Source organism: Chanodichthys erythropterus, chromosome 16 (assembly GCF_024489055.1).
Source record: "Chanodichthys erythropterus isolate Z2021 chromosome 16, ASM2448905v1, whole genome shotgun sequence".
Classification (NCBI taxonomy): Eukaryota; Metazoa; Chordata; class Actinopteri; order Cypriniformes; family Xenocyprididae; genus Chanodichthys; species Chanodichthys erythropterus.
Window position 1 is genome coordinate 5,667,501 of NC_090236.1, and position 22,032 is coordinate 5,689,532.

General features: G+C 38.5%; 1 protein-coding gene across 3 annotated transcripts in view; it reads right to left on the reverse strand.

Moving 5' to 3' along the window:
• vwa5b2 (von Willebrand factor A domain containing 5B2) overlaps positions 1-22,032 on the reverse strand; it is a 39,097-nt gene that overhangs the window by 2,256 nt on the left and 14,809 nt on the right. Inside the window, exons 7-20 of one of the 3 annotated variants that reach the window (XM_067362891.1) lie at positions 20,697-20,821; positions 20,406-20,582; positions 18,804-18,914; positions 14,799-15,001; positions 11,173-11,287; positions 10,110-10,295; positions 9,750-9,984; positions 8,288-8,565; positions 6,189-6,426; positions 5,747-6,067; positions 5,511-5,618; positions 5,254-5,382; positions 1,061-1,111; positions 1-21 (exon numbers count right to left, since the gene is read on the reverse strand). The exon at positions 1-21 is cut by the window's left edge and continues 55 nt beyond it. In XM_067362891.1, coding sequence (XP_067218992.1) covers positions 1-21; positions 1,061-1,111; positions 5,254-5,382; positions 5,511-5,618; positions 5,747-6,067; positions 6,189-6,426; positions 8,288-8,565; positions 9,750-9,984; positions 10,110-10,295; positions 11,173-11,287; positions 14,799-15,001; positions 18,804-18,914; positions 20,406-20,582; positions 20,697-20,821 — 2,298 coding nt within the window. Of the gene's footprint in view, positions 22-1,060; positions 1,112-5,253; positions 5,383-5,510; positions 5,619-5,746; positions 6,068-6,188; positions 6,427-8,287; positions 8,566-9,749; positions 9,988-10,109; positions 10,296-11,172; positions 11,288-14,798; positions 15,002-18,803; positions 18,915-20,405; positions 20,583-20,696; positions 20,822-22,032 lie in introns of all 3 variants that reach the window. The other 2 variants (XM_067362890.1, XM_067362892.1) reach the window with 2 other exon arrangements.

Sequence of the window (22,032 nt, forward strand, 5' to 3'; positions counted from 1 at the left end):
GACTGACGCTCCCTCCCGTACCTGAAAGACACACCTTCATCATTACTCCTACAATTCACCATTGAAATGTTGGATCATTTTTTTAAGGTATAATCAATAGGTGCGGTCGCACTTACTGTTGTTCGGTGAAAAAGTTTCCTTCTCAAATTCCACAGCATTGAGCAACAGAAAGCTGCTTGGTTTGAAACTGACTTCATGCTTAATGCATCGCTACACTTTAGACCTTAGACCTTTTTTGTCATGTGACCGCACCTTAAAGGGTTAGTTCAACCAAAAATGAAAATTCTGTCATTGATTACTCACCCTCATGTCGTTTCAAACCGTAACACTTTCGTTCATCTTTGGAACACGAATGAAGATCTTTTTGATGATATCTGAGAGATTTCTGTCCCTCCATTGACAGCTACGCAACTGAGATTTTGACACTTCAAAAAGTTCATAAAAAGATCGTAAAACTAATCCATGTGAATTGAGCGGTTTAGTCTAAATTTTCTGAAGAGACTTGATTGCTTTATATGATAAAAATATTTAATTTAGGCTTTTATTCACATATAAACACTGATCAGCGAATTTAGAAGCTCAACCAAAACAGCTTGACGTGCCAGAAACAAACCTCTTGCCGAAGCTCAAGCGTGCTGTGTAACACAATAATGAACCACACTGGTTCTCGCACTTCAAGCATAACTGCTTGAGCTTCCATTTACCATAACCGATGTGTTTGTTGATGAATGTTTATATGCAAATAAAAGCCTAAATTCAATCTGTTTATCATCTAAAGCCATCGTGTCTCTTCAGACAATGTGGACTAAACTGCTCAATTCATATGGATTAGTTTTATGATCTCTTTATGAACCTTTTGAACTGTCAAAGTGGTACTTATAGACTGTCAATGGAAGGACAGAAATCTCTCAGATTTCATCACAAACAAATTCATTTGTGTTCCAAAGATGAACAAAAGTCTTGCGGGTTTAAAACAACATGAGGTTGAGTAAATGATGACAATTTTCATTTTTGGGTGAACTATCCTTTTAAAGCATTCTTTTTTTTCTCCTATACTCACTGCTATCCCAGGATGTCATGCTACAAGGGGATGCAGGTGTATCTTCTCTGTCTGCGTCCAAGAAAACAGAACATAAATTCAGAGTTGCACTGAACAGAATGCAAAGACATTGGGTCTTATTCACTAATAATTGCGTGGATTATTTCATTTTTGTACACACAGAACTCACGAAAAATCACATATGAATTTGTTCTTAAACTCGTTCTTATTTTGGAGTATTGTAAATGAGCGGCCATGTGCACAAGGTTAGTCATTTGCATAAAATGCGCCCAAACCATGTCCATATAAAGGCTTTCTGCGCACGCTTTCTTTAGTCTTATGTCTCTTTCATGAGAAATGCCGCTGTTTAAAGACACGCTGTCTCCTGATCCTCGAGCAATGCTACGCATGCCATACTCACAATAAACAACTTTCATACAGACCCAGATTACAGACCTCTCATGAGCCAGCTGTACATACACTGCATTATTCAGAGAAACCTTGCAGCTGAACATAATCACTGTATGTGATGAAATGTATTTTTGATTAAATTGTATTATTTAATAATTTTATTACAAACCCGATTCCAAAAAAGTTGGGACACTGTACAAATTGTGAATAAAAACAGAATGCAATGATGTGGAAGTTTCACATTTCAATATTTTATTCAGAATACAACGTAGATGACATATCAAATGTTTAAACTGAGAAAAGGTATCATTTTAAGGGAAAAATAAGTTTATTTTAAATTTCATGGCATCAACACATCTCAAAAAAGTTGGGAAAAGGCCATGTTTACCACTGTGTGGCATCCCCTCTTCTTTTTATAACAGTCTGCAAATGTCTGCAGACTGACGAGACAAGTTGCTCAAGTTTAGGAATAGGAATGTTGTCCCATTCTTGTCTAATACAGGCTTCTAGTTGCTCAACTGTCTTAGGTCTTCTTTGTCGCATCTTCCTCTTTATGATGTGCCAAATGTTTTCTATGGGTGACAGATCTGGACTGCAGGCTGGCCATTTCAGTACCCGGATCCTTCTTCTACGCAGCCATGATGTTGTAATTGATGCAGTATGTGGTCTGGCATTGTCATGTTGGAAAAGGCAAGGTCTTCCCTGAAAGAGACGACATCTGGATGGGAGCATATGTTGTTCTAGAACTTGGATATACCTTTCAGCATTGATGGTGCCTTTCCAGATGTGTAAGCTGGCCATGCCACAGACACTCATGCAACCCCATACCATCAGAGATGCAGGCTTCTGAACTGAGCACTGATAACAACTTGGGTTGTCCTTGTCCTCTTTAGTCCGGATGACATGGCGTCTCAGTTTTCCAAAAAGAACTTCAAATTTTGATTCGTCTGACCACAGAACAGTTTTCCACTTTGCCACAGTCCATTTTAAAAAAGCCTTGGCCCAGAGAAAACACCTGCGCTTCTGGATCATGTTTAGATATGGCTTTTTTCTTTACCTATAGAGTTTTAGCTGGCAACGACGAATGGCACGGTGGATTGTGTTCACTGACAATGTTTTCTGGAAGTATTCCTGAGCCCATGTTGTGATTTCCATTACAGTAGCATTCCTGTATGTGATGCAGTGCCGTCTAAGGGCCCGAAGATCACGGGCATCCAGTATGGTTTTCCGCCCTTGACCCTTACGCACAGAGATTGTTCCAGATTCTCTGAATCTTTGGATGATATTATGCACTGCAGATGATGATAACTTCAAACTCTTTGCAATTTTTCTCTGAGAAACTCCTTTCTGATATTGCTCCACTATTTTTCGCCGCAGCATTTGGGGAAATTGGTGATCCTCTGCCCATCTTGACTTCTGAGAGACACTGCCACTCTGAGAGGCTCTTTTTATACCCAATCATGTTGCCAATTGACCTATTAAGTTGAAAATTGGTCCTCTAGCTGTTCCTTATATGTACATTTAACTTTTCCGGCCTCTTATTGCTACCTGTCCCAACTTTTTTGGAATGTTTAGCTCTCATGAAATCCAAAATGAGCCAATATTTGGCATGACATTTTAAAATGTTTTTAATGTGTGTAAATTTTAAATGAGCTCATTTTGAGCATAAAATTGTAAAATTTCTCATTTAAACATTTGATATGTTATCTATATTCTATTGTGAATAAAATATAAGTTTATGAGATTTGTACATTTTTGCATTCCTTTTTTATCCACAATTTGTACAGTGTCCCAACTTTTTTGGAATCGGGTTTGTATTTTTTAATTTGAATAAAATGAAAACAAAAAGACTTTCAAATCATATGAGCCAATATTTTATTCACAATAGAACATAGATAACATAAATGTTTAAATGAGAAATTTTACAATTTTATGCTCAAAATGAGCTCATTTAAAATTTTATGCCTACTACAGGTCTGAAAATATTTGGGACAGGGGCATGTTTACCATGGTGTAGCATCTCCTCTTCTTTTCAAAACAGTTTGAAGACATCTGGGCATTGAGGTTATGAGTTTCTGAAATTTTGGTGTTGGAATTTGATCCCATTCTTGCCTGATATAGGTTTCCAGCTGCTGAAGAGTTCGTGGTCATCTTTGAAATATTTTTCTTTACAGGTGAAAGATTGTAATAGCTGCAGTATGAGGTTTTGCATTGTCCTGCTGAAATACACAAGGCCTGAAATAGACGACGTCAGGAAACCTTTATATACCTCTCTGCATTCATAGTGGCTACCAAAACATGCAAGCTGCCCATACGTATCCCCATACCATCAGAGATGCTGGCTTTTGAACTGAATGCTGATAACATGCTGGAAGGTCTCCCTCCTCTTTAGCCCGGAGGACATGGCATCTGTGATTTCCAACAAGAATGTCAAATTTGGACTCGTCTGACCATAGAACACTTTTCCCACTTTTCCACTTTTCCATTTTAAATGAACCTAGGCCCACAGGACACAATGGCGCATCTGGACCATATTCACATATGGTTTCCTTTTTGCATGATAGAGCTTTAGTTTGTAGTGCCATCTGTAGATGGCACGGCGGATTGTGTTTACCGACAGTGGTTTCTGGAAAAACCACGGGCATCCAATAAAGGTTTTCAGCCTTGTCCCTTACGCACAGAGACTTCTCCAGTTTCTCTGAATCTTTTGATGATGTTATGCACTGTAGATGATGAGATTTGCAAAGCCTTTGCAATCTGACGTTAAGGAACATTGTTTTAAAAATATTCCACAATCTTTTTATGCACTCTTTCAAAGTTCTGCCCATCTTTACTTCTGAGAGAGTCTGCCTTTCTAAGACATCCCTTTTATAGCTAATCATGTTACAGACCTGATATCAATTAACTTAATTAGTTGCTAGATGTTCTCCCAGCTGAATCTTTTCAAAATGTCTTGCTTTTTCAGCCATTTGTTGCCCCTGTGCCAACCTTTTTGAGACCTGTAGCAGGCATCAAATTTGAAATGAGCTCATTTAGTGGATAAAAGTGTAAAGTTCTCTGTCTAAACATTTGTTATCTATGTTCTATTGTGAATAAAATATTAGCTCATGTGATTTGAAAGTCTTTTCAGTTTTCATTTCTGTATTTCGGGTTGTAATTTTATATATTGATTATGTAATACAATTGATGTAACATACGTTAATATAATTATAGTCTTGTTAGGATGAAAATTCATATTTATATAACTTCTTAACATGATTATAAGGTTGTACAGAGTAAGCTCTCTTTTTTCGTCTGAGTGCTTTCAGTTGTTCCTATATTTTGTCATAAATTGTTGTCATGATTTGTCCAATTGTTCCTATGCACATCTTACACACAAATTTGTGTGTATGCTTAGTGAATGAGACCCATTGTTTTATAGCCTTGTGGTTTCTTGTCTTTGTATTTCAGATGAGTTTTCTTTTTAGGTATCTATGTTGGTGTTTAAAGATGAAAAATAAAAATAAAATAATACTACAAAATAATATTATTACAATTAAAATAATATTTTTTTCTATATGAATATATTTTAAAATATTAGTAATAGTAATTTATTCCTGTGATGGCAAAGCTGAATTTTCAGCATGATTACTCCATTCTTCAGTCTCACATGATCCTTCAGAAATCATTCTAATATGCTGATCTGATGCTCAAGAAATATTCCTTATCAATGTTGAAAACATTGTGTGTGTATATATATATATCTATATATATATATATATATATATATATATATATATATATATATAAAATTGATAAGATACCTGTCGAGGTGTGTGTATCTTCTGTCTCTTCACTGCCTCTGCTGGACGGGGGGCGTCTAAATCCCACTGAACACAACTTTTGTCTTCTGCTGCCAGAATGAGAACTGTGTCTTGTCCCAAACCGCACACCTGGCACACACACAGGTGAATTTCATTTCATTCATCAATAAAACATGTACCTGTTAGATAAGCATATCTGTTTTGTGTCACAGTCTTTGTGAGATTGCGTGTGGTGTACATGTGCTGTTTGTGTGTACCTGTGCGTCGTGCATTGGTGTCTGTGGTGGTGAAGCTTGTGTACATGCAGACAATTCCACAGCTTTTGCTGGTCTGGATCGCTTTCATTCTGTACCGCTTGCAAGGACCTACGTACATATCAGTAAAAGAACACACATCCAAACAATAGAAACCGTTAATGGAACAGTGAAACTGCTTGTTAATAACTTGATTTAAAATCCAAATATTTTGTTTTTAACTCTTATTCTTATCAGACCTCTTTCAACTTCAATATCTGTTTCTTTCTCCGCCATGTTTTCGAAGTCTGTGATGACAGATTGTGCGGTCAGCTGGTGGATAATCTCATCCCAGGCCCCGGTGCTGGTGGGCAGGGTTGCTGAGATCTCAGTGTCCCACAAAAGGGACAGATCCACATGGACCTCCCAGGATACGGGCCGTCCTCCCAGCTTGCCATGGATCACTGAGCGACACTGGGCCCCTGGAGCCTGGAACTCACCTGGAGGAGCAGCTGAAAACAGGCATTCAGGATCGGTGAAAGTGTCCCAGTCTAGTGGGGAAGCAGGGAACAGGAGGCCATCTGGACAAATAGTGGTAGATGAAAAGAAAAAGATTATTTAACATTTGGACCATATTTTATATGCATCTGTGTGTTTATGTTGATTCATAAAGGTATATGACTGTAGACTGTTTCCCCTCACTGGAGTCAGTCAGACTGGGGTGTGATAAACCTCCTCGTGAAGTGCTTTGGGTGTCTGTGTCACTCTCCTCCAGTCGGCCTCCCAGGGCCTGCTCAAATGAGACCCTCTCTAGTGCCCTCCTCAGGCGGTGCATGTCCAGGTCACCCTGCGGAGATGAGAAACTTCGGCCAGCCAGAGCAGAGCGAGCTAGCGCCCTCTGCCTGCGACGAGACTCATCACGGTCTAAGAGCTTGCCAGCCTACAGAAACATAGTCAAACCAAAAATTATTCAGACATTTTTTATATATTTTTACTAGTGGGTGCAGGACACTATAGTAATGTAATTCTATTTATGTAAGTTAGGATAGCAAAATAAAGTAAACTGTGACATATTATACCCAAAAATCAATAGTCAATCAATCAGTAAAATTGATAAAATTTTGGAACCAAAAATTATTCAGACACTTTGACCTGACCATGTTTTGCTTAAGTGTTATCTGGCATAATTAAGATTATTTTTTCTTGTCAGATCTTGTCATATTTTATTACAATTTTTTAAACTATAGTGAATTTACTACTACTACATACAACCTAAGCATACTTTGTGATATCCCAAAATGCCCTTAAATCTACACAGATCCCATAGTCTTGTGGGCATTTCAATATGAGTCAATTTCCAAGTTAACAGCAACAATACTTTAATTGGTAAATTGGAAACAGTCAAAATACTGTTTCAAAAACTACTGCTTTTTCCAGTATAAACTGCAAAATATAATATTGGCAGTTGTTACCTAAAGGAGTTATTTTAATGTGTGAATAATTCAGCTTTAAATCTGCTTTATTTTCATTTTATTTTGTGTGTAAATTTCTTTTTCAGGGTATTTTAGATTACTGGTACTGCACTGCACATGTAAATTGACGTTAAACTCTCTTTACTCTATATTAAAGGAACACTCCACTTATTTGAAAATAGGGCTAATTTTCCAACTCCCCTAGAGTTAAACAATTGAGTTTTACCGTTTTCGAATCCATTCAGCCGTTCTCCGGTTCTGGCGGTACCACTTTTAGCATAGCTTAGCATAGTTCATTGAATCTGATTAGACCGTTAGCATCGCGCTTAAAAGTGACCAAAGAGTTTTGATATTTTTCCTATTTAAAACTTGACTCTTCTGTAGTTAAATCGTGTACTAAGACCGACAGAAAATAAAAAGTTGTGATTATCTAGGCTGATATGGCTAGGAACTATACTCTCATTCAGGCGTAATAATCAAGGAACTTTGCTGCCGTTCCATGGCTGCAGCAGTGCAATGATATTACGCAGCGCCCGTGAGCCCCTGCTTGCACAGGGAACGTGCCTTGCAACCATGGAGACGTTTGTGAGAGACGCTGCGTAATATCATTGCACTGCTGCAGCCATGGAACGGCAGCAAAGTTCCTTGATTATTACGCCGGAATGAGAGTATAGTTCCTAGCCATATCAGCCTAGAAAATCGCAACTTTTCATTTTCCGCCGGTCTTAGTACACAATTTAACTACAGAAGAGTCAAGTTTTAAATAGGAAAAATATCAAAACTCTTTAGTCATTTTTAAGGGCAATGCTAACGGTCTAATCAGATTCAATGAAATATGCTAAGCTATGCTAAAAGTGGTACCGCCAGAACCGGAGATCGGCTGAATGGATTCGAAAACGGTAAAACTCAACTGTTTAACTCTAGGGGAGTTGGAAAATGAGCCTATTTTCAAAAAAAAAGTGGAGTGTTCCTTTAAAGCTGCTGTCCGTAACGTTTTTTTGTGTTCAAAATTTACAAAAATTATATAGTGATAATGTACAACATGAATCCATTTTCCAATCCATGTTTTTGTCTTACCCTGAACAATTATGGTACACTTATAATAAGTGTTTATATTCTGACTATTTCAGACCGGACTGGTAGGACCCGCCGCAGAGTATCACAGTAACTGCGAGACTCGCCATAGACATACACAGAGAAAAGTAGCTCCGGCTACAATGTTCTTCTGCAAGACGCATGCAGTTCTGTTTATTAACCACTAGAGGGCCAAAAATCGCGGACTGCAGCTTTAAGTGAATTCTTAAATACAAATGTTATTGCTGCTGTCACCTTCCCTGATGCAGAATCTGTGTCTCCTGAAGAGGTGGCGTTCTGAGTCCATGGAGTTTCCCAGCGCGAGAGGCCTCTACCCTGTGTGGGCTCCATTTTCTCCAAGCCATGTGGCAGAGAACCCATGCCCAGCACAGAACTCTCTGCTTGGGGAGAAACAGACGAGAAGGCCCTCTCACTGCTCAGAGAACAGTGTGTCAACACATACTGATCCTGAACATACGAATCCTGTTGAATACGCCAGCGCACATCACCGGTGCTGTAGTCAGTGTCGCCACCTGTAGATAACAGTTATGTTTAAAATGGCTCCTACTACTTTTTTAAAGTGAAAATGATCCATCCATTTATTCATGCTTGTTTTGTTCAATTATGACTTTTTCTTCTTGAAGAATGCTGATAACCAAACAGTTTTGGTTCCTAGAGATTTCCATTGTATGGACAAAAAATACAATGAAAGTCAATGGGAACCAAAACTGTTTGGTTACCAACATAGTGTTACACAGAAGAAAAAATGTATACAGGTTTATTTTTTGTGTGGATTATCGCTTTAAATGGATAGTTCACCTAAAAATGAAAATTATTCCATGATTTACTCACCCTCAGCCAAGCCATCCTAGGTGAATATGACTATCTTCTTTCAGATGAACACAATCAGTGATATATTTAAAAATATATCCTTAGTCCTCCAAGGTTTATAATGGTTGTGAATGGCTTCCCAAATTTTGAAGACAAGAAAAAAATGCACCCATCCATAAAAAAAACGAATCCATACAACTCCTTGGGGGTTAATAAAGGCCTTCTTAAGTGAATCGATGTGTTTGTGTAAGACAAATATCCTTATTTAAAGCTTTATAAAATAAAATAACGAGCTTCCGGTGCCCATTTTTATGGATGGGTGCATTTTAATTTTTTTGTCTTTAAAATTTGGGCAGCCATTCATAACCATTATAAACCTTGGAGGACTAAGGATATTTTTTAATATATCTCTGACTGAGTTTGTATGAAATAAGATAGTCATATTCCCCTAGGATGGCTTGAGGGTGAGTGAATCATGGGATAATTTTCATTTTTAGGCAAACTATCCCTTTAATTATGCATTATGTATACTGTGCACTACTACTACATTAGTGGATCTCAACCAGGGCCCTCAACAAATTCCCAAGAGGGCCTCAAGATGACTTCAAACTATTAAAAAAAAAAAAAGAAAAACATTAAAATAAGCTAAAACAAGTAAAAATCAAGACATTTCTTATTATTTGTTTATTTTTATACAATGATTATGATTATACATCTTTCTAGTTATGCCAAGTTCTAAAATATTTTATCAGGTGGACATTGTAAGTAAGGGGGGGCCTTGAAGTGAAAAAGGCTGAGAACCACTGTACTACATACAACCTGAGTACATTATGTGCAATCCCACAATGCAATGCACTTAAATCTTAAACAGATCCCATAGTCTTACCCGGGCTGACAGCATTATCGGTGGCATGTGCGCAGGAGAATTCCGATGAGATTTCTCGAGAAATTTCCCTCAATGCTTCTTCAAAGTCTCCCTCCACCCCGCACTCTTTTACAGCATCTCTCTCGCGCTCCTCCGGGGGGACCAGAGGCTGAAGAAGCTCGGAAGTGGAGGGAGAGAGCTCAAAAACTGACCCCGCTGAATCACGTTGGTGGCTTCTGTATGCATGAGGCTTCACCTGCTTACACACACAAATTTATGCAAGACTTTATACAACTGAATGCATATAGTTTATATTAACAATACTTCATTTGGCATATATTGAACAGAAGAAACAAAGTACGGTGATGTACAGCCTCTCACCTCACTTTTCTGGGTCCTGAATCCAGATACGTCATAGAGCGTGCAGTAGCCAATCAGGCAGCTGCCTGGGTAGAGCGGAGGAATTTCATTTGGTGAGAGAAGGGCCTCGACATTATCCGGCACATACCAGTCAATCCGTACATCCGTCAATACGGGTTCCAGAGCTTTCTTTAGACATTTAACCAACTGTAGAGAATAATTGAAACGTTAATAAATACACAACAACATTTTTCTTTTTTTTTAAAGAAAACTCTGCAGATTTCCATGTTTTTTAGACATGGTAACACTGTACTTCCATGGTATATTAAACAAGTACAAGTACCATGGAACACTTATAAGTATTTTGAATTTCTCTACCGTGGTACTAAAGTTTTACCATGTAATGCCATCACTTATCATGGTATCGCCACAACACGATTTTGTAATTTAGATGCCCATCATTCATAAAATTCTACATTCTACATATCTAAATAGGTACTAAATAATTTGGCTAGTTTTATATTGTTTTCAGGTACCTGTAAGATACCAAAATAAAAACTACAGTAATTAAGAAATTAAGATAGCTATAAATAATAGTTTTGTAACTGTACTGTTGTTCTGTAAAATAAAATAATAATAATTATTATTACTATAAAAAAATACTTTTTTTTATTTTGTAGAACAACAGTATTATTGCAATAGTAATACATTGATATATTGAATATATGTATTGATTTGTTTAAATTTTAAAATTAATTTAAAAGTATAATTTTTTAAAATATTAATAATAATTATTATTATTACTTCTAAAGACGTGTGTTTTATTTTATAATACTATAGTATTATTGCAATGGTAATAGAATGGTAGTCTTAGAATGGAGAAAAACATTTTTTTCCTAAACTGATCACATCCCTGATAATATAAACTATTGTACTTTTATAACAATAACAAACAATAACAATTTGTTTTAACTTCCGTAAAAGCACATTTTAAATCAAAAGGTCCTCAGCATGTCATGAAAGCAGATTTGATAATAGCGGTTCTGTCTCTGGCCCCTGTAGAGGGCGCTGTGCACTTTCGCACCTTTGGCTGAAGCCTCTCTTCCTCACTGAGAAACTCCATACTGCCTCCCGTAACCTTGGCAACGCCCTGCAGTAGCCTTCGACAGGCTTGAGGACCAAGACCCAGGCCGAAACACCTGTAACAACACCAAAACAAGTCATAAAAAGGTACTTAAATGCAAGCTTGCTTTCTTTCTTTCTCTCTGTCTATATATATATATGCAATATATATATGTAATATATAGGCATGTAGACTGTATGGTTTAATTTCTATAAGAACATTTCAAGAAGGATTTCTCATGCCTCAAGACATACATGTTTGTCTCCAGTGGATTGACAGTGTGCTTGATTGAGAGTGAGAGAAAAGGGAATATGTTTAGTATTCCCCTGACAATAATCTGGACCATTTCACTAATTAAATGTCTAAAGGGAAACAGAAGCCAGACGACACACACACACAACACAAGCTGTTTGGAATTCAGGTCTGCTCCGTCTGGGTCGAAGGCTTTTAAATGTCTTGACTGAGTATCAATAACGAGTCTGTGTTCCAGTACAGTGAAAGCTATATGTGTGCGTGCGTGTGTGTGTCTGTGTTTGTTGAAGAGCATTTCTTTCTAAATATCAGTCAGTGTTTTATGAGAGGGGAAACTTTGTGCTGTATAATGTGAACCACAGTAGAATGAAATTATTTCTCTCAGCTTCAGCTGAGATAATTTGGACGGTCAGACTGCAGAGATTGCTGTCCTACCGCTGAAGGACGCGATAGAGCTGGTCCCTCCAGCCAACATGAGGTCAGGGTTTTACAGCCCATACTTCATTGTGCTCAAGAAAGACAGTGGGTTACGATGATCTTGGATCTGCGCTTCTTGAACCAGGCCCTTCACAACCTCCCGCTCAAGATGCTGACGCAGAAACGCATTCTCACATGCATTTGCACCCAAGATTGGTTTGCAGTGATCGAGGGGCATATGGCATCCACAGCCACGGTCACTTGCTCGGATTGCTTCATATGAGACCACTTCAACACTGACTTCATGGCAGAGTCCCGAGATGGGCATGGCACCGTGAAACACATCGAGTGGAAATCACTCTGATCTGTTGCCATAAGTTCAGCCCATGGTCGGACCTTGATTTTCTATGGGCAGGAGTGCCCCTAGAACAAGTGTCCAGGCATGGACCTCGGGCAGGACCTCGCCTACAGTGGCATATCAATTTCCTTGAGTTGCTAGCATTACAACTTGCCCTGCGCAGGTTTCTTCCAATACTGTCTATGCTCCCGTCGTATGTCGCAACTCACCTGCCATCTCCTCCTATGGAGTCAGAAGCGACTCAGGTATGCAAGTATGTGTTTACTCCAGTGAGACACTGTGCAAGGTCAGGGAGAACGAGGAACAGGTCTTGATTGTTGCATTGTACTGGCCCACCTGTGCTGGAGGCAGATCCAATGCTCCTTATGACAGCCCCTTCCTGCGGATTCCCCTGAGGAAGGAACTTCTTTCTCAGGGACAGGGCACCATTTGGCAACCATGTCCAGATCTCTGGAACCTCCACATGTGGTCTTTAGACAGGACGCGGAGAATTGGCTTACCTCCGGGGATAGTTGACACTATCACTTCAGCGAGAGCCCCATCTACGAGGTGCCTTTATGCTTAGAAGTGGAACCTCTTTATTGTTTGGTGTTCTTCCCGCAGGGAAGACCCCATAGATGCCCTGTCAATGTTGTGCTTTCTTTCCAGCGAAGACTGTCTTCCTCCATCCTGAAAGTGCATGTTGCCGCTATTGCCACACATCACAATGCAGTAGAGGGTAAGTCTTTGGGGAAACACGACCTGGTGGTCAGGTTCTTGAGAGGTCCCCTCTTGGGATCTCTCTCTGGTCTTAGCAGCCCAACAGAGAGCATCCTTTGAGCCCTCACAGTCAGTGGAGATAAAGATCATGTCCCTTAAGAAGGTGCTCCTGACTGCGCTCACATCCATCCAGAGGGTGGGGGACCTGCAGACATTTCCGGTCAACAAAGCATGCCTAGAATTCGGGCCGGCTGACTCTCACTTAATCCTGAGACCCCGGCATGGATACATGCCCAAAGTTCCCACTACTCCTTTCAGGGACCAGGTGGTGAATTTGCAAGCATTGCCCCCGGAGGAAGCAGACCCAGCCTTTGAATGCTTTGTCCTGTTCGTGCCCTGTGTCTGTATGTGGACCATATGCAGAGCTTAAGAACCTCAGAACAGCTCTCAGAGACGTCAACTCCTGTCGCCACAACTCCTGTACCTTGCTGTACGGGTTTCATCTTGGCTCCACAGCAGAAAACTTAATGTGAGTATTTGCATTCTGCCTTTATATACCCAGAAGCAAGGGTGCGACTCGCGTCGCGAATCTCACTCACCATTGTGCATTGGTTTGTTCTGTTACCACTCGAAGGTGATTGGGCTCTCAAGTGAGATCTCAATTCATCAGTCATTGAGGTTAACATTAGTAAATACCTCCCTAGACATTTTCTGCATCCCTTTTGGATAACGTACTGACTCTATAGGGTGAACATGATTTCACCAAGTACAACATGTTCCTGGATCAACATCTTTGTTGATTCTGGAACAACATTCCAATAAACCAATCAGATTTGAGGGACAAGTTTACAGTTTATGTCAAGTTTAGGCTTGCAACCAGGGTTTGGTGCTTCTACATAAGTGTTATTCACCATAATCTTCCTCTGATTTTAGGGGTAAGTTATGAGTAGGGTTAAGTTTAGGGGTATGGATAGGGTTAGAACTAAATTTTCAGACGAATGTTGTTCCATGATCAACAAAATATGCTGATCCAGGAAGATGTCTTGGCAAAATTATGCTGAGCACCCCCTTTATTTTATTATTTCCTTTTCAATAATGTATTTGTGTTTTTATTTATTATTCTGTTCTAATTTTATTTTACTGCTTTATTTTATGTAACTGGTTGGGGATTTGTTAATAGCTGTAATATAATAATAGTAGTAGTAATAATAATAATAATGCAGAATTTCACATTGCACTTTTTATTCTGTGTAGAAGAATCCAGTAAATGTGTTTGCTATTGTGAAATGTGTTTAGCTAGTTTTAAGGTTGGAGTGAAATGTGTTGAGCTGTTTTTTAGAAGTTGGTCTGAAAGATGTTAGCTTAAAATTGAAACAAAGCAGGAATAAATTAAAATATAAATATTTGATGAAAAACTTATAAAGGCTGCCTTGCAACTAATTGAAATAAAATATGTTTAAGTTGAAGTACTAAATTACTAAAACTGTACAAATAAAAGCTAAATCGAAATATAATAAATATAATAAAATGTACTGGTGTGAAAGGTGTATAGCTGGTTTTAAATGTGTTGCTCGCAGGATTATAGAAAACTATTTGACATTGATATTAATTACTTTGCAATCTTAGCATTTCCAGCAAAATGGGTGTGAGTGGATTATCTGATATGGATAATGAGTTTTATCTGGCTTTTCAGCCTTTTACCTTTTACTTTTTTTTTTGTTGTTGTTTTTGCTGAAACAGGTAATAAAAGTTCTGATCAGAATAAGAATCTGTTCTGTTTAGATACATTTTTGTATTATTTTATAGTATTGGCGTTACTTGGCATAGTGTTTTTAATAGTACAAAACGTTACAGTTTTTACCTGACGTTACAGGCATTCCTCCTGACCAGTTCTAACACGCGGCCTACATTGCTAAAGGTTCCGGCCGTGATGATGAAGAGCTGCCGTGGGCAGCTGCGGTGGACGGGCTGCCGATAAACCCAGGACAGCGCCCCCCACAGGTTAGCGCCACCTTGGTCTGTGTGCATCTTCTGGATGTACTCCAATGCCTGAGTCACTGTGCTCTGAGAAATAACAGAGGGAGAGAATTGCAGATTTCCCTTTAGTGTTGACATAATAAACGGTGATGTTTTAAAGAAATATTCCACAGCCTTGTTTTTAAAATTAGTTCAAAAGTATATATGGTTCATAGAGCTTAAGTTGAAATGAAAAACTCCAGAGAAGCCCTGTGTGATGGAGATGTAGAGCAGTGGTGCATAATGGAGCAAAACAAGTTTGTTTTTGATCATTGCATGCTGTAAAATGCATGACAGTGCCATATGGCTCTCGTTGTTTTAAAACACTTTGTCCTGCCAGACCCTGGACCTGTTTGAACCTGATATTGCAGCGTCATGGCAACCAGTAGTAGCGAACTGGACAGAGATTGTTATCACCAGGGGCCAGTTGCATAAACATAGCCATTATGTTAAGACTGTGACTTAAGTACTAGTATGACCAATTAGCAGTTAGTCAATGGGCAATCAGTCTTACTTTTTAGTATCAAATTAGACCAATCTACGTTTTTATGTCTTGAGTAATGCAATGATACTTTTTAAGGGAGTAACGCAATATTGTAATGCATCCCCAACACTGCTCACAGGTAAACATCAACCATCTCATTCACATCCAGAACCAGTGTAGTCTCCATCTGAATTTCTCTTGAAATAAACACAATGATTTGTTTCGCTAATACATCTAAAATGAGTCTGGAGAAACAATTACAAATCTGAATTGTGGTGCAGCTTGAATTAAATCACACCATGTTTGTTCATTCAGCCAGAAGAGAACTGGCCCTCCAACTGAGTCTGGTTTCTTGCAGGGTTTTTTTCTTCATTTCTGTCACCTGTGTTCTTTGCCACTGTTGCCTTTGACTTGCTTATTTGGGGTTTAAAAGACAAAAACCTTCTTTTAGCATTAAAAAACTACTGTAAGGATTTACTAAAGGCACGCAGTGAAAAATTAGCAATGAAAAGGTGGACAGCTATTTTTGCAGATGACCTTATTGCATATGCAGTTGTTGGAGCTTCCCCTTCAGATGCAAAATTTATGAAAGGAGAGTATTTAAATATATAATGCCACGTGATTTACTAATGTTTGTGGTAGTCAAATTACTGGTATTTGCGCCATTTCTGAACACAGAAAAAGCATGTCTTAACCCATTTTGCGGTTTACATGTCCGCTTCTGTGTTCTTTAATTTGCTGCACAGTAGATCACCTGCAGAACTTTCTACTAACATTGTCCCTTTTATGGGATTGCAGTCTTATGATAATTTGCCCTTTGTAGAAAATCTGACTCTTAATATTTAGTAATACTGCATTATACTGCAATTTGACTGCATCAACTTCATTTTATAATTGAGGAATTCTGCAACTGAATCAACATTTAAAGGGTTAGTTCAGCCCAAAAAGAAAATTATGTCATTAATTACTCACCCTCATGTCGTTCCAAACTCGTAAGATTTCCGTTCATCTTCGGAACACAAATTAAGATCTTTTTAATCTGAGAGATGTCTGTCTCTCCATTGACTGCCTTTGATGCTTCAAAAAGTTCATAAAGAGATCTGAAAACTAATCCATATGAATCGAGTGGTTTCGTCCAAATTTTCTGAAGAGACTTGATCACTTTTTATGATGAAAAGATTTAAGGCTTTTACTTGCATGTAAACATTGATCAGCAAACATAAGCAGAAGCTCAACCGAACATGAATAACGCACAAGAACAAAGTTCATTCTTTTCTGTTACGCAGCACGTTTGAGCTTCCGGAAGAGGTTTTTCTTGTGTGTTATTCATGGTCGGTTGAGCCTCTGCTTATGTTTGAGTCTCTTCAGAAAATTTGGACTAAACCGCTCGATTCATATAGATTAGTTTTCCGATCTCTTTATGATCTTTTTGAAGTGTCGAAGTGTCAGTTGCAAAGGCAGTCATTGGACAGACAGATTTCATCAAAAAGATCTTAATTTGTGTTCTGACGATGAACAAAAGTCTTACGAGTTTAGAATGACAGGAGGGTGAGCAAATAATGACAGTTTTCATTTTGGGGTGAACTATCCCTTTAAAAGTGTCATTGAACGTTTTTTTACAAGATGTAATATAAGTCTAAGGTGTCCCCTGAATGTGTCTGTGAAGTTTCAGCTCAAAATGCCCCACAGATTTTTTTTTATTAACTTTTTTAACTGCCTATTTTGGGGCATAATTAGGAATGCGCTGATTCAGGCTGCGGCCCCTTTAATTGCTCGCGCTCTCTGCCCCCTCCCGAGCTCTCGACTCTATCATTGCATAAACAAAGTTCACACAGCTAATATAACCCTCAAAATGGATCTTTACAAAGTGTTCGTCATGCATGCTGCATGCATGCGTCGGATTATGTGAGTATTGTATTTATTTGGATGTTTACATCTGATTCTGAATGAATTTGAGGCTGTGCTCTGTGGCTAACAGGCTAATGCTACACTGTTGGAGAGATTTATAAAGAATGAAGTTGTGTTTATGAATTATACATATGCAAGTGTTTAATAATGAAAATAGCGACGGCTCTTGTCTCTGTGAATACAGTAAGAAACGATGGTAACTTTAACCACATTGAACAGTACATTAGCAACATGCTAACAAAACATTTAGAAAGACAGTTTACAAATATCACTAAAAATATCATGATATCATGGATCATGTCAGTTATTATCGCTCCATCTGCCATTTTTCGCTATTGTCCTTGCTTGCTTATGTAGTCTGATGATTCTGCTGTGCACAGATCCAGAGGTTAATACTGGCTTCCCTTGTGTAATGCCTTGAACATGAGCTGGCATATGCAAATATTGGGGGCGCACATATTAATAATCCCGACTGTTACATATCAGTCGGTGTTATGTTGAGATTCGCCTGTTTTTCGGAGGTGTTTTAAACAAATGAGATTTATATAAGAAGGAGGAAACAATGGAGTTTGAGACTCACTGTATGTCATTTCCATGTATGTTATTTAACTATGCCGAGATAAATTCAATTTTTAATTCTAGGGCACCTTTAACTGTCTCAAAGTGTCTTCTGTAGAGCTGCTTATATCTGAATTGAACTCATTTAATAATTTATGAACTTTAGTTTGCTTTCACACTAGCACTTTTGGTGCACACCTAGGTTCAAACGACATCAGAGTTTGGTTCATTTGGATGATGTGAACGCTGTTTTCTGAACTCTGGTGCACACCCGTGAACCGTACCAGGTACTCCTAAAAAGGGTGGTCTGGGGTTCGGTTCATGTGAACTCCAGTACAGTTCGCTGCTGTTATGATCGCAATTGTAGTAAATTGCAGAAGTGAACCGCAATTGATGATGTATGGTTTGAATAAAATTGTATGTCTGTGTTCTCACTCACTTTCCTGTGTGATAGAGGCACTACAAACAAAGAGAATGTATATGTCATTTCTGTGAACAAACTGTGAACATTCTAGTCTTTCTGTCGGGACATCATGGAGCGTCACAGACGCGGCGTAAGTTGTCGTCCATTATGACACACTATATGAGATAAAACGATTGATTCTTGCATCCTGGCAGCCATTGTCGTTTACGAATCATCACGACACCATACATCAAACTAAATCATATTGTTTAATCTGAACCTGCCATTACAGAAATTGAACTGGACTGAACCAACACTGAACTGACTTGAGCTGAATAATGACACTATTTTATTTGTAGAGCTGCTTTACAGCAGAATTTGAATTTGCTTATATTTGATGGAGTTCATTGATTCCTGTTTATTACTGTGATACAGCTTTGAAATAATCTGTATTGTATAAAGCGCTATATAAATAAAGGTGTCTTGACTTGACTCACATCTGTGCATTGCTTGCTGGAGCTGAAAAGAGGCCTGACTGTAGAGCAGATGCCAGCGATGTTCAGCATGGTGCGGCTTGGCAGACTCTTGATGGCCACCAACATCGCCTCCTGTCAAAAATATGAAAACACAAAGAAACATTTATGGTTATTTTCAACTTGCATAATACTGCAAATTCAGAGTGAAATCCTTTCAGTATTAGGGGTTCAAGCATGAAATGCTGAAACCCTATTGTAATTGTAAGGATTTTTATTATTATTATTATTATTCCGCCATAAGACTGATTGTGCAGACCAAACCGTAAGGCCTAAAGGCTTGAAACCTGGCCAGATGGTAGGTCTCAATTTGGGGAGAGCTTGACAAGGTATGACCTCAATTGGCCAATAGGGGGAGCTACAGCGATCAACAATGCGAAAAAAATTAATTGTCCAGTTCACATGATACTTGATATACATCATCTAGAGACCTTCCTGGCAAAAGTTATTAAAAGAATTTCGATCTGTGATTCACCCTCGTGACAGGACGCCAAAATGTTCGAAGTAGGCAGGGCCACTTTCACTTAAATGGTTATAACTCTTGAACGAAATGAGATATTTTCACCAAACTTGTCATACTCAAGTACAAGTTCATTCTGTGGTCATACAAAAAATTGCAGAGAATTACCACTTGGTGGCGCTATAATACGAAAAAACATAAAAACTGCTATAACTACGCAACTGTTAGTCCAATTGACTTGAACATTGGCATGCACTGTCTTTGTCCAAGTTGCCATGGTGGAAAAGCTATTGTCCACTTGGTGGCGCTATAACAGGAGAAAAACATGAAAATGGCAAATAACTACGCAATCGTTAATCCGATTGACTTGAAAATTGGCATGCAGTGTCTTGGCCGAAGGTGCCATGAGTGTCTATGAGGACCTTCGTGTCTCTCAAAAAACATGGATGCCACTGGCCTAAAAAGTTTTAAAACCTGTTTGACCAGGTTAACGGAGGCCGGTCAAAACGAAACTTGGTGGACCTATTTGACTCTTGACTCTAGCGGTCTGTGTGAAGTATGAAAGAAATCAGCCACCAAGTGGCGCTACGTATCACACATAGACGATATTCATAGCATATGTTGAATCTCCTCATTCTCTAAAAATTTGCTTTAAGATCCTAGGTATTTCACTCAACCTCAAAACCACTGCAGTATAATTCTCTAGATTTCTAGGTCAATAATTATCTAAAACTGTTGAACTTTATCTTTTGGATAGCCATAACAGGATCATTCAGAAATGTATCCCCATCCAAAAGCCTATAAATCTTAAATGCTTTCGTGTCAGCCTAGAAACTAACACCATAAATGGCATAAAGGTCTTAAAAGCTTGAACCCCGATAAATGCTGCTTGCAACTTTAATTTTTGTTTGTTTCAACATTTGTAGGTGGAAAATTGCTTTACAAAACAAAATTCTGATGGCAACAAAGATTAAGAACCAGTGTTCTATGCTTTATAACAATGACAACAGTTTGAGAAAAAAAAGTATGTACCGAATCAATAAAGACAAAAAATTGGCATGTCACTGCAATGTTGAGCAGCTGCTCATACAGAAGATTGCAAGAACCTTGATCTTGTTGATGTTGTGCTGTGTCATTGTGCTGCTGTTGTCAATGAGGAAGATGAGTTCTCTGCTGGCCTGCTGCAGTTCTGTTGGTTCTGACAGCAAATCTGGGCAGAAGTTAAGCATCAGGACTGGGTTTAAGAGCAGATCCTTATGATAGCGTCTCCGCACGAACTCCAGCTGGGGGAGGCACACATGCAGTAACAAATAAGTACAGTAATACTGTAATGATGTTCTTAAAAGACAATCAACATGAAGTCAGCAATGCAAGTGGTTTAACACAAGTAATCTTACCCTCTTCTCAGACTCTGCTTCCGTTCGGGCACAGCGAATGAAATCTCGACGAGCACGGATCTGCTGCTCGTATTCACTAAAAGTGAACCGGCCCCTCTCTAGGATGACCATCGGTCTGTGAGGCTCTGTAGGCAACAGTGATTTGCAGGTGATTACATTGATGGACTTGTGCCACATTCTACTCCCTTTCAAGAAGTAACCATTTATAAAACCTGATGCATTATGGTCATGTTTTGTTCTAGCTGATCAAAAAGCTTTTCTTGTTAGCCTTCTGCTAAATTGCATAAAGTATAATGGGTTTGTGGTCAGTAAGATTTTTTTTTTTTTTCAAAAAAATTAATACTTTTATTCTGCAGGGATGCATTAAATTGATCAAAAGAGACAAGAACGATTTTTTTATTTCAAATATGTGCTCTTCTTTTGATTCCTGAAAAAAAAAAAAAAAAAAAACGTCACCGTTTCCACAATAAATTACCAAGCAGAACAACTGATGCAACAAGTAATAAATAGGGCTTTTCACACTGGAAGTAGTTAACCCTGGGTTATTCTAAACTCGTGGGTTATCTTGGTTCACGTTTCACACTATCAAGTTTATACTGAATGGACATATCAGACTATAAAGGTAAGAATGAAACCTCACTCCTCCTCACTCAAATTGTCACGTTTTCTGTCAGTATTTGACATGTTTCCTCTCAAGTGCTGAATTTACTGTTTATATGCAATGCGCAGAGTTTCCATGACTGTCCAAAGCAGGCAAATATGAGTACGCGATTGGTTGTCTGTTGCTAAGCGTCTAGCTGTAACATTTGTAAAACCGTATCGTTTCACACTGTACAAGTTTGGCACCGCAACACGGGGTTAACACTGCAAAAGAGGTGCTAACCCTGCTCCTGAACAGGGTTTCATAACCCTGGGTAAAAAGTGGTGTTAACCCTGCTTCTAAATTACAAGTGTGAAACATTCCTTTACCTAGAGTTAAAAGCAGTGTTTAGAATGACGATAACCGGGGATTAAGCGCAGTGTGAAAAGCCCTAATGTTTCTTGAGCACCAAATCAACATATTAGAATGATTTCTAAAGATCGAGTGACACTGAAGACTGCAGTAATGGCTGATGAAAAAACAGGTTTGCAACACAGGAATAAATGACATTTTTAGATATATAAAGTTGAAAAGGTTATTTTAAATTGTAATAATATTTTACAATATTACTTTTTTTTTTTACTGTATTTTTGATTATTCAAATAATGCAGTCTTGGTGAACTTCTTTCAAAAACCTAAAAAAAAAAAAAAAAAAAAAAATCTTACTGACCCCAAACTTTTAAATGGTATAGTGTA